This window comes from Giraffa tippelskirchi, chromosome 7 (assembly GCF_054371585.1).
Source record: "Giraffa tippelskirchi isolate mGirTip1 chromosome 7, T2T-mGirTip1v1.2.pri, whole genome shotgun sequence".
NCBI lineage: Eukaryota > Metazoa > Chordata > Mammalia > Artiodactyla > Giraffidae > Giraffa > Giraffa tippelskirchi.
The window spans coordinates 136537290-136549750 of record NC_137281.1 but is presented as its reverse complement, the minus strand read 5'-3'; the positions used below and the strand labels follow the sequence as shown (position 1 = coordinate 136549750).

At 37.5% G+C, this 12461-nt stretch overlaps 1 protein-coding gene across 4 annotated transcripts in view; it reads right to left on the bottom strand.

The window, feature by feature from the left end:
- Nucleotides 1-12461, bottom strand: part of SYNE2 (spectrin repeat containing nuclear envelope protein 2) — a 315802-nt gene that overhangs the window by 188756 nt on the left and 114585 nt on the right. For all 4 annotated transcript variants that reach the window (XM_081509857.1, XM_081509858.1, XM_081509859.1 and 1 more), the window contains exons 20-27: nucleotides 10193-10351; nucleotides 9726-9899; nucleotides 6780-6914; nucleotides 5670-5828; nucleotides 2812-3023; nucleotides 2573-2663; nucleotides 1614-1738; nucleotides 1021-1147 (exon numbers count right to left, since the gene is read on the bottom strand). In XM_081509857.1, the coding sequence (XP_081365983.1) occupies nucleotides 1021-1147; nucleotides 1614-1738; nucleotides 2573-2663; nucleotides 2812-3023; nucleotides 5670-5828; nucleotides 6780-6914; nucleotides 9726-9899; nucleotides 10193-10351 (1182 nt within the window). The remainder of the gene's footprint in view (nucleotides 1-1020; nucleotides 1148-1613; nucleotides 1739-2572; nucleotides 2664-2811; nucleotides 3024-5669; nucleotides 5829-6779; nucleotides 6915-9725; nucleotides 9900-10192; nucleotides 10352-12461) is intronic.

Sequence of the window (12461 nt, the reverse complement as noted above, 5' to 3'; positions counted from 1 at the left end):
TATGGAATCCTCCCAGACCAAAGATCAGAACCCATGCTCCCTGCATTGGCAGGCAAATTCTCAATGAGTGGACCACCAGGGAAGTCCAAGGCAGATATTTATTTGTAGAACTTACAATTGGTATGCCCACCACTAAATAAATTGTTTTTTCTGCAGCTCTTGAGTCAGATGCAATACTTCCTCTGAAGGCTCTCCATAAAATCACCCATCATGTACTGTGAACACTCCCTCCACTACCTGCCCCTTCCTTACTGACCAACACCAAACAGATAATGTGACAATTCAGTTAAGATGGTAGCTGGCTGAAACAGAAATTCAGAGGGGCTGATTTTTCACATATCCTTAATTTTAGAGCAAACCAGAAGGTGTATTGGTTGAAATAACCTTCAAACATATTGTTTCAACCAATTCATCTGAAGCTTTCATCTCCATCCCAAACACAATCCAACTTCTAATTTGATAAAATATCAAATTAGAGCATGAGCAATAAATTAGGACCTGGAACCAAACTCCTGACTGGGTTTGGGTGTCTTTCTGAAAATGGGTGACAGAACATTCTTCAGAAACATCTAGCATCTGGGACCTCAACAAAAATGGTGGTGTAATACTTAGGGTGTCTTTATTTTCTATATTTAGGGTGCTATTATTTTCTTTTATAATAAACATTTTTTATGCTTTTTTAAAAGATTTATTTATTTTTATGTATTATTTATTTTTGGCTGCCCTGGGTTTTCATTGCTGCCTGTGGGCTTTCTCTAGTTGTGGGCATCAAGGCTACTTCCTGGTTGTGGTGGTTTCTCTCGTTGTGGAGCACAGACTCTAGGCACACAGGCTTTAGCAGTCGTGGCACACAGGCCTAGCTGCCCCATGGCAAGTAGGATCTTCCCAGACCAGGGACTGAACCCATGTCCCCTGCACTGGCATGCAGATTCTTAACCACTGGAACACCAGGGAAACCCTATGGTGGTATTATTTTCTAATAAAAGATAAAACTCCTCTAGTAATATTTTCAGTATTTACCTGTAGATCTGTCAGTTTGTCCTGTAGACAAACGCTACTTCTTTCCTTGTCACTAGAGAAATCAGATGTAATTCTGGCAATGCTGTTTTGCAGGTAAAGTTCAAGAGTGTCTCTGTGTGTATCATACCTAGAAAAAAATTAGATGTAAAGTTACTTGATTTTTAAAATAAGACCCCCAAATTTTTTAAATTACTGTCAATTGTCCATGAGGAAAGCCCAGGAAATTTCTGCTTAAGATGTGGTACTACAGGCAAAAATTATGACTAAAGGAAAATAAAAACTTATTAAAGTATACCGTATCTGCACTGATAAAAGATTTTTGCTGGATTTTCTAGTTGTTTAAAAGAGTTTACCTCTCCTTAACATATACACAATACTATACATAAAATTGATCACCAGCAAGGATTTACTGTGTAGCACAGAGAACTATACCAATATTTTTAACAACCTATAAGGAAAAAGAATCTGAAAAAGAATATTACATATATATGTATGTATGTATAGCTGAATCATTTTCTGTACCCCTGAAACTAACACAATATTGTAAATCAACTATACTTCAAATAAAAATCTGTTTTTAAAAAACAGTTTACCTCTCTAGTAAACTGTCAATAGAGGTACTGTGACCCTTTTCATATTTTTCCATGATGCTTTCCTCCTGTTGACTTTCCTCCTTTAACTTGGATTCCAGGTTAAAATTCTGAACCAATTCCATTGCCTAAGCAAATACACAAAAGAGCAAACATACTAGCTTCAATATACTTAATTGCTCAGAATAGAGAAACAGTTTTGTGATACAAATGGATATCATTGATTCTTTATACCCCAAATCTTAGCTCAGAAACAGGTCTTCCCGTAGGACACAGGAGATTCATCAGGCTGATTCTCACCTTCTAATGGGTATGCCAGCAGGGTAGAGAAGCTCTCCCAAGCCCTAAGCACTGTCTCTGCTGTGACCACACAGCTATGGTCAAGGGCCGACAGAAGCGTAGCATAGCACGCAGGAGCAGACCTCTGAAACAAATACACCTCGTTCCTGCCCCACACCTTCTGACTGGCAGCCTGGACTCACAGCAAATCCCCACTAAGCTAGAACTCAAGAATTTAGAAAATCCAATTCCCAAAGAAAGTAAAAGGCACTATAATGATAAAAAGACAAATGACAAAAAAAAAAAAAAGACGTGACAAATGAACTAGCTCATCTCTGCTGCTGAAGCATCGGTGCAGATTAAGCTCAACCTTCTTGTGTTCTCAAAAGTAACGCACAGAGGCAGCGTGTATTCATAATGGTTCAAAATGGTCACTTTTGGAAAGAACTGTTTGCGTCCTCAGGGGAAGACTGTGTGTCCTCAGGGGAAGATCAAGTTACCATTGCCCTGGCTTTGGTTTGTTGTATTCTAATTCTCTGAAAAGCAATCCTTCTTACATTATTTAAGTGAGAATTCTCAGTGGATAGAAACAATCAGATAATTAAAACCAACACTCAATGAGAAGTGGATTATTGTTTTTCTTATTGGGTTTACTTCTAAAACACATTATCCAGATTTAACACCTCTTCAGCTGACGGCTGATTGTCCGATTTTGCAGATGGCACCTCGCTGAGGGTATTCCCTCCTCCATTCTCAGATGCATCCGTGGTTCCCCTAGGAAGGAATCAAAATTGCATATCAAAATATAGGGAGAAAAAAATGAAGCCTAAGAGAGAATAAATAATATTCAGTGTCATGTGCCTTCACAAAAGGCTCTATCTTATTTCTCCCTGATACGTAGCTATTCTCATGAGGCACTAACTTGTTTTTCGATGCGCCTCCCACAGTGGGCTGCAGTGTCATATGAATCTCGGAAGCACATTTCCGAAGCCTCTCTATCTTCTGCTCGTAATCTTTGAGCGCTCTCCTCACTTCCTGTTGACTCTTCTGAGAAGTCAGCTCCTCACACAGCTCCCGCAGGACATCCACGTGATGATCAAGCTGGTACAGGCTGCCTTCCTCAGAAAAGCAGGCCTGATTGAGGAAATAAAGTAGGAAATGTGTTTCCAATGAGTTTACATGATTAGTCCATGAGGATTAGAAACGAACAGATGTGTGTGGCTTTAACAGCACATTCTTTTATAAGCCCCTCCAGTGTGCCTGGTGTGGGAGTGGGCGCACTGGAAACAAAGACGAGGCAGTTGGCCCGAAAGGGATTCGCCACAGCCTAATGATGGAATGAAGGAAAGCAGAACACGTCACCCCAACATATGCCTCTCTGACACGAGAGGAAATTTTTTAAATTGAAGCATGGTTAATTTACAATGTTATATTAGTTTCTGCTATATAGACAAGTGATTCAGTCATATATTTAATTCCTTCTGCATTTACTGCTTCTTTTTTAAAAAATATTTATTTATTTACATATTGTATATATTATTCCTCATTATGATTTATGACCTGAAAATTATTTTGAGCTGAAGGCAAGTAAGAAGCAGTAAAGTGACTTCCCTGGTGGTTTAGTGGTTAGGAATCCACCTTCCAATGCAGGGGAAATGGGTTCAACCCATGGTCGGGGAACTAAGATCCCACATGAAGTGAAGTAACTAAGCCCGCTCACCCCCACTACTGAAGCCCTAGAATTCCGGAGCCCATGAGAGACAACTAGAGTCCATTTACCGCAAGGATCCTAGATACACAATGGAGATCCCTCACGCCACAGCTAAGACCTGATGTAGCCAAATAAATAAATAAATATTTTTTTTAAAAGCAACAGCAGCAGCAGTAAACACAGAGGGAATTCCCTGGCAGTCCAGTGGCTAGGACTCAGAACTTTCACTACTGGGGCCCAGGGTTCAATCCCTGATCCGGGAACTAAGATCCGGCCAGCTGCACAGTGTGGTCAAAAAATAAAACAGAAAAGGCTTCTCCTTTTCTGCCTAAAGGCAAGAAATAAAGCTCCTTTTACTGGAGACAGAGTTTTATCAGCCCAGAGATAGGACCAAAGGAACATATAATAAACCTTGTACCCTAACGCTTCTCTTCCTAGTTATTTCTTCACCATTTCACTACCCCTAGCCCAAACTCCTCTGTCTTGTCAATTCTTCAGAAACGTATTGTTTCTTTGTCTGAAAGGTACAGAAGATTCCTGCTCTGGTCACTTCTTTGGGTCATCATGCCCTTATGACGTTTCCAATGCACATTTAAAAAATTCAAGGAAATATGTATGCTTTTCTCCTGTTAATCTGTCAGTTCAATTTCCAAATCCAACCAAGGATCTTAAAGCGTTGAGGAAAGTTTGCTCCTTCCCCACAGTAACCACACAGATAATGAGCATACAGCATGACAAGGGACACCACCTGCCTTAAGCAGTCCGAGAAAACCCCCTTCACATGAGGGAACCATCTGGGCTAGAGGCTGAAAGAACATGCACAGAGTCCTACAAGGAAAAGGAGAGAGAGGTCATGTCTAACAGAAGGAGCAGCCAAGACAGGAAAAGCTCCAGATGTTCTGAAAGGACATGGAGTCTAGTGTGGCAGGAGGGGCACTGAAGGTATGTCCTGGGGTCACACGGTGAAGAGCCTGCGTGGCCTTTCTGAGGAGTTCGGAGATGTCCTGAGAGTAATGGGGGTTCAATGGGATCACTCTCGTGACGGGACCAGAAAATGATGCCATCACCATCACACTGAAAAAATAACCCAGGTTAAGGGAAGTAGCAACACTGGTGGAAAGGAAGGAGAAGCAGCTCTTTTGAAGATTAACAGATGGGACCTGGTAGCAGACTCCAAGGCTGAGTGAACAGGGAAGAGGAGGGGGGAAGGGAGTTCTGAGACTGCGACGTCTTTCATAACCAGGGTGTGTTAGAGGAAGAAAAGTTTGAGATGAGATAAGATTGGCTGGTTTTGGACATGCTGGAGTGGAGGTCTCTGGAGAACACTGGTGGTATCTACTACTCAGAGACACAATCTGGACTTCAGGGGAAAGGACTCAGCTGGAGATAAAAGATCTAGGCTCTTCCTTGCAGAGAGGGCAGTTAAAGCATCAAAGTGCATACAGTCACCTGGAGCAAGCATGAGATTAGCCAAAAACAGAGACCCCAAAACAAAAGCATTGGGATATCAGAAGAAAAAAGGAAAATTTGTGAAGAACACATAAAGAAAATCTCCCCCAAAATAATAAAATGCAAGAAAGATGGATACTGAGAGAGCCACAGCAGTAGAAAGTATAAATGAAATGAAAAGAGGGGTCAGGACTGTCAAATATACAAAAGCAATCAAATAGGATGAGAACCAAAAACAGACCATAAGATTTGCCGGGGCTGGTTTATATCCTGATCTGCTATGTTTCACAAAAGCTGTGCTTCAGAGGATGCCGAGTCCTTACAAAAGTAACTACAGGAACTTCAACAGAGGGTGACATATTTGTAACCAGAGTCTTGAGGACGGGGCACTGAGATATATGAAAAAGAAATATTAAGTCAATGCTGAATTTTTCTCACTTCTAAAAAACAAGACACGCAGGATCTAGTTAGATAGAGCTTGAGCTGCCGAAGGGATGATCCCCAGGGGACAAAAGCTGAGGTAATTTTCAGAGCAGTTTTAATCCTAGCCAAGGACATACTAAACCATTTAGGATAAACCCCACAGTGATGACAAAATTTGAATGGAAACAGGCTTTTACCTCATGTTCCTTGATGAGACCCTTGGTCCTTCCTCTACGAATTAGCTTCTTTTCTTTATTGATTTGCTTTTCGAGTTTTGTGATACTGTCAGTAAGTTTTCCTTTTTCAATGTCTATTTTTAGTTGTTGAATATACAAGGACATTTCATGATGAAGAGACTGCAAAAAAACAAAAAAATCAAAGACCCATATTAACCATGGAAACAGGATATATTGAGAAGATTTCCATTAAAAAAATAAAAATATTTGTGGTAACCAAGGATAGAAATGAACTTATGTGCAATTCTGATTCATGTATATATCTTTGGGGAGGATGTTTTAAAATATACCAAACTCATAAACATATTTTTTTTTCTTTCTAATAACTAAAAATGTGTTTCAGCTGTGAAAGACATGGTTAGAATTAAAAGACAAGCAGCAGACTGGGAGAAAATATATACAAAATATAAATACAGAAATAAGCCTATGGAGAAATAACAAGCAACTACAATGTATATCCTGAATGAGATTCCAGAACAGATGAAAAAGGACATTAGGTGGGAATCTCTGGTAATAAGAATAAAGTATAAACTCTAGTTAATAAGGTACTATTACTCCTTTATGACAAAGATACTATATTAATATAAGAGATTAATAACTGGGAAACTGGGCATGGGTATGCTGGAATTCTCTGTATTGTTATTACTACCTTTGTAATAATTTTGTAAATCTAAAATCGTTCTAAAATTAAAAGATTATTTTAAAATGTGTTTTACGAAGCCCTTTAACAGTAGATATTCAATTATATTACTTTATTCTGTCTCTCTCCATATACTCACACACACATTTAATACTCAATAACATTTAGCAAAAACAAACCCTGTAGTAGGTGCTTTATATAAAGCCTTGCAACAATCCTGCCGAGTCGGTGAGGTTATTCCCAACTCATCAGTGAAACTCCTAGGAGTTAAGCAACTTGCTCAAGGTCATTCATTAGCTGCTGGATCCAGGTCTATCTGCCACCAAAGCCTACCCCTGTTTTCTATGAAACTCTACATGTGTATATATTAATATCAGGATCAATATCAGGATCATAAGCCCCAGGCGCAAGCCCCAGACACACATGCTTACCTCCCACTTGGCACAGATGTCTCTACTCTTTTCTTCCAAAGACAGCTTTACATCATCAGTTACATTACTTTTCAGTTCTTCAACAGCTTTCAAATACTTGGCCAGACTTTTAGTATTAAAAATTATCAGTGCTTCCTAAAAAAAAAAAAAAAAACACACAAAAAACCCCACAAACAAGAACATGAAAGCCTTATTCTACTGCCATGTCCTCAAAGCTAATTTAACAGGTAGAATTTTAGAGATTTTAACAGGGAGAACCAGGAAAGGACTCCACAGAGACTACTTAAAGATTTAGGGGAGACTTTTATGTGTAGATTGAGGTTAATCTCCCTTTCGTATGCCTTGATTTCTTTTGAAAAGAACTGCAAAATATTTATTATTCAAATGTAGTTACACCTTTGAGGCCAAAAGAAAGACTTCCTTATGATATTCCAAATAGTTTTTGGTCCCTTTCATAAACAATTAAAAGGCTTATTATTATGAGCCACTGGCAAAGTATTCTCTAGAGTTCTTAAGTATTGAGCAGATGACCACACTTCATAAGCAATACAGTCCGAAGAGTATACCAGCTTGTATTAGATATCAGTATTGCAATAAGACCCAGTTTATAGTAGGGGTAATGTGGCAAATGTTTAATACTGTGCATAATCATTTTATGCTGCAAGGAGGCAACATCCTCTTATCATTGACTTCAAAGCCTTGTTTAGGGCCAACAACAATGGCAGTCCCATAGACCGGAATGTGCCTGCTCCTTATCTCACACTTAGCTACTCTTATAGGATCTTACCTGGCACTACTCTGTAAGAACAGAAACCCGGCTTAGGCAACCATCAAACAACAGAACAAAAAATAGTTTAGTGTCTATGAAAGGGAAGAAAAATCTATAATATAGAGACAAGAAGATGAAACTAATTCTAGGGGAGAAGGCAATGAAGCAGCCTGGGGATTTGTTCATTTATTTATTACATATTTATCATGGGTCTCCTGCAGAAAAGGTACAGTCTGAGCCCCAGGGACCTCCTCTAAAGCCTCTGTGAGGATTGCTAGATTTATGGAAAGGGAAGACTTGCTAGCCCCATGTGCGGGCAGGGAACTCCCGCCACTCAGGTGTCCCAGGAGTCCCTGGGGTCTCAGGGCAGTAACTGGCAAGGCACACCTTCTGTTTCTGCTGTGAAAATGGGTCTATTTCATTAAATGCCAGAGACCAAAAGGGGGAGGCCTTGGCTTCAGATTTCAAAAGGAAGATGGGCAGGAAGAGGAAAGTGGTTTGAGAACTAACATTGTAATTCCTCCCTCCGGTAGGGAAGGGGCCTGAGGCCTCTGCTTTTTCTTTTTCTTTCCCTTCCCTCTTTCCTCAGCTGACTACATCTGGCCTCTTCAAATCCAGCCTAGTGATTCTTTACAAGAACCACTGACTCAGGTTCAGTTCAGCACTCTCAGCATTCCAGGAGTAAAAATGGGGGGGTGGGGGCGGCGGGGTGAAGACAGTGGGAATTGGGCAAAGCTGGTGGCTGACAAGGTGCAAACAGTATAAGACTGTTGTGGGAAAAGCAATGTTCAAATAGCTGAGGCTAGGGTCCAGTATGGTTAACAGTCCAGAAAGCCAAAAGAGGGCTGAACCCAGACAAGAGGAGGAAGCCACAAGGAGGATTAAGAGAGGCTGCTGGAGGAGTCCCTCTTCCTGGAAAGACTGGGTACAGTAGCCCAGAGAGTACTGATTGACTTCATCTTTGTTTAATTTACAGTACTGTTACTTTGAAGTCTACAGCAAGGTGATAAGAATATATATATATGATATATATATATTCTTTTTTAGATTCTTTTCTATTATTATAAGATATTGAGGTTATTACAAGATATTGAGTAGAGTAGCCCATGCTATACAGTAGGACCTTGCTGATAATCTGTTTTATATATAGTGGTATGTATATGTTAATCCCAAATTCCTAATTTATCTCCCCACCCTGCTATCTCCTTTAGTAAACATAAGTTTGCTTTCTATGTCTGGTAGTCTATTTCTGCTTTGGTTTTACTTCTTTTTCTCTCTCCCAAAATGCCTAGGCCATTTTAAATGTTCAATACATTTGATAAATGTTGAATGGATGAATGAAGGAACATATATTTCCCTACCTCTCTGATGTCTAAGGGTAGAGATCTTGTGTTACTTTTATTTCATATCTCCCAGTACCTCCCAGTATTAATTAATAGTGAGTCTCTGCTTTAGATATGCTTGGACATATCTTTCTTTTTTAAGTATAACTTATTTACAATATTACATTAGTTTCAAGCGTACAACAGAGTGATTTGATATTTTTATGGATTACCCTCCATTTAAAGTTATCATAAAATAATAGCTATATTTTCTATGCTGCACATATATCCTTAGAGCTTATTTATTTTATACATAGTAGTTTTTACCTCTTGACTTTGATAGCATCTTAAGCTGCCTATCAAATCATGAAGTCAACCAAAAAATGTCTCCATACAAAGTATTACTGGATCTTTAACTGCTGATAAGCATATGTTCCTAGTAACTTTTATTAAAGTATTTTAATAATAATTTCATTTTACATTTGGGGAATTTTAACCACTCAAAGCTTCTTCACATACCTTGTTTTCATTTATTTGGCACTTGAATAGGACTAGAATTATTATGTCCATTTGATTGATTAAAAAAGCCAGAGAAATCAAATTCTTGCTTAATATCATAGAGTCAGCCATGCTGTTTACACTATACCACTGAATTCATTCAGTGAGTCTAAAGTAAAATTTGAATTTAAAAAATCACTTGAATGTTTATTTTTAAGAGTCTCTGGGGAACAATACATAAAACTGGGACTTTTTTAAAGTTATGATAACTTTATTATAATTACAGTGATGGAAACACCTTGATTTTAAATGAGGTAATGAAAAATGCCCTACATGTGATAGTTGAAACAGCCTCACCTTGTATTTTGAAATTAGTCCCCTCTGGCTCTCTTTTTGCCCAAGTAACTGCTCAGCCCTTGTAACGTATGATTCAAGTTCCTTCTGCGTTTCTTCCACCTTCAGCCTGACATCTAGGTCTTGGGAAACATCAGTTGAGTTCTTCAACATGACTACTAATTTTACCATATTGATCTGTAATGACAAAAAATTATCAACTTAACACTTGGCTCAACCTCTTAGAAAACTCATAAATTAAAAAACAGTTTGAGTAGCAACTCATATTTTCCCACTAGACCTAAGAATATTCTATTTACTATATTGGTATTTTCCAACATGCTCTAAATTATAATGAAAATAAAAGGGAAAATTAATATTTTGCAAAAAATTTTCAAACTACAAGGCAATACCCTTCTCTGTCCTGTCCTCCCATTGACTACCTGGTTTTAAACACTAAATTTAGTAAATGGGGAATATTAAAGACAGACCTGGACTTTCTCTTTAGCTTCTTGAATCTTTGCCTGAAGTCCAGCTGTGAGGACATGTTGGAGAGACTCCTGGCTTGAAACACATTGTACATCCGTTTTTAAAGTGTCTTCAGTTCTAGACACAAGCTCTTCATACATAGAGCCTTTGGCAATAAGATGCTATTAAAACACATTAGAGTGAGAAAACAATAAATATTCTGATTATATGTTAAACATTAACCTCAATAATCTCATCAGGAAATCATAAAAAGTTAACTGCTAATCCAAAATCAGGCAAATTTATATTCCAAAAAAGTTATTTTTAAAATTCATTTTGAAATTTATATTAATACAATCAGATTCTGAGCAACATAGTTTTTTATGTATTATTCTTAAACACTAAGCACTTACATAAAATAAAGACAAGAGGAATACGATGCTGACAGAAAATAAGTTGAGAGAGTAGTAACAAACCTTAAAGTGAAATTATTCACTTAGTCAAATCAGTCAGAAAGGAGTTCAATAAATGTTACTGGAGAAAACAGCTGTTGGAAAAACATCTTTTTAGAACCATGCTTTTTACAAGGTACCAAAAATAAATTTCAGATGAATTAGAAAATTATATATAAAACATGAAAACTAGAAAGAGAAGAAATTATCCATGAAAATTGATCTGCTCCCTGGGTTTGGAGGACCTTTAAAGGCAGAAATGACTACAAAAACACAAAAATTTTGTATGTGAAATAAAATAACTTAAAAGTTAACAACTTGGTAAATATATTTGCCATACAAATGAAAATGAGTCATGATTCAGAGAGCTTATAAATTCAATAAGAAAAATACTAAGATCCCAAAGAAAATTCAGAAAATGCAGTGACATAATTCACGGAAACAAATGGCTAACAAATATGTGAAAGACAGTTCAATCTTACATGTAATCAAATAAGTTACAAATTAAAATAAGGGGCACCACTACTTTTCAGTTATCAAAATAACAAAAAAAATTTAAATTACAACTCAGAGGTGGCATAGGTATAATAAAATAGAAATTATATTGTGTGATATCAACTATGGAGATATTGATCTTATTTATCATAGAGCAGAGGAACTGTGGTGATTTTTATTTTCCTCTTTACACTTTTATGGGCTTCCCTGGTGGCTCAGAGGGTAAAAAAAATCTGCCTGCAATGCAGGAGACCTGGGTTCGACCCCTGGGTCAGGAAGATTCCCTGGATAAGGGAATGGCAACCCACTCCAGTATTCTTGCCTGGAAAATTCCATGGACAGAGGGGCCTGCTGGGCTACAGTCCAGGGGATCACAAAGAGTCAGACATGACTGAGCGACTAACACTTTCACTTCATACTTTTATGTGTTATTTAAATGTTCTGAAATTAGCACATTGATTTGTAATTTTAATTTTTTTCTATTTTTAATTATGAAAGTAACAAAAGTTGCTGTAAAAAACTTAAACAAGAATAGAAGTATAGCACATGAAGAAAAAGTTTTTCTTCTTCCCCATCCCTCCCTTGTCATTTAATCAATCATTTGCATATTCATTTAAAAAATATGTACTCTGTATCTATATGTACCAGGAAACACACTAAGAGGAGGGCTCACAGACATTTTTCTATAGATTTAAAAGTATAAAGTACAAAAAGCAACTGTTTTTAAAAACACTAAAAATATCACATTACCCATACTCTTCAGCAACTTGTATTTCTTACTTAACAATATATCTTGATCCAATAAAGATCTACTTTTTTTCTTATTTTTGTTTCATCAAACTTTTTATTTTGTATTGGAGTATAGCCGATTAACAATGTTGTGACAGTTTCAGGTGGACAGCAAAGGGACAAACATATACATGTATCCATTCTCCCCCTAAATTCCCCTCCTATTCAAGTCCTATAACACTGAGCAGAGTTCCCTGTTCCATATAGTAGGTTCTTGTTGTTTATCTATTTTAAATATAGCAGTGTATACCTGTCCATCCCAAACTCCCTAAGTATCCCTTCCCCCGGCTCCTTCCTCCCAGCAACCATAAGTTCTACTTAATTTCTTCTTATCAGAAGTATATTCCAGCATGTTTGTGTTTTCACTGTTTTACACTTTTGATTTTTTAAAAAATTCAATATTCTAAAAATACTGAATTTCTCATTTCTCACTCATTTATTGCACTAAAAGAAATTCCAATTACAAAAATAAATAAATAAATAAAATTAGAAAAGCACCAGCTGATGGCACAGGTAAGTTCACATATTTTCAAAGCAAAAAAAGGTATTGCTCTTA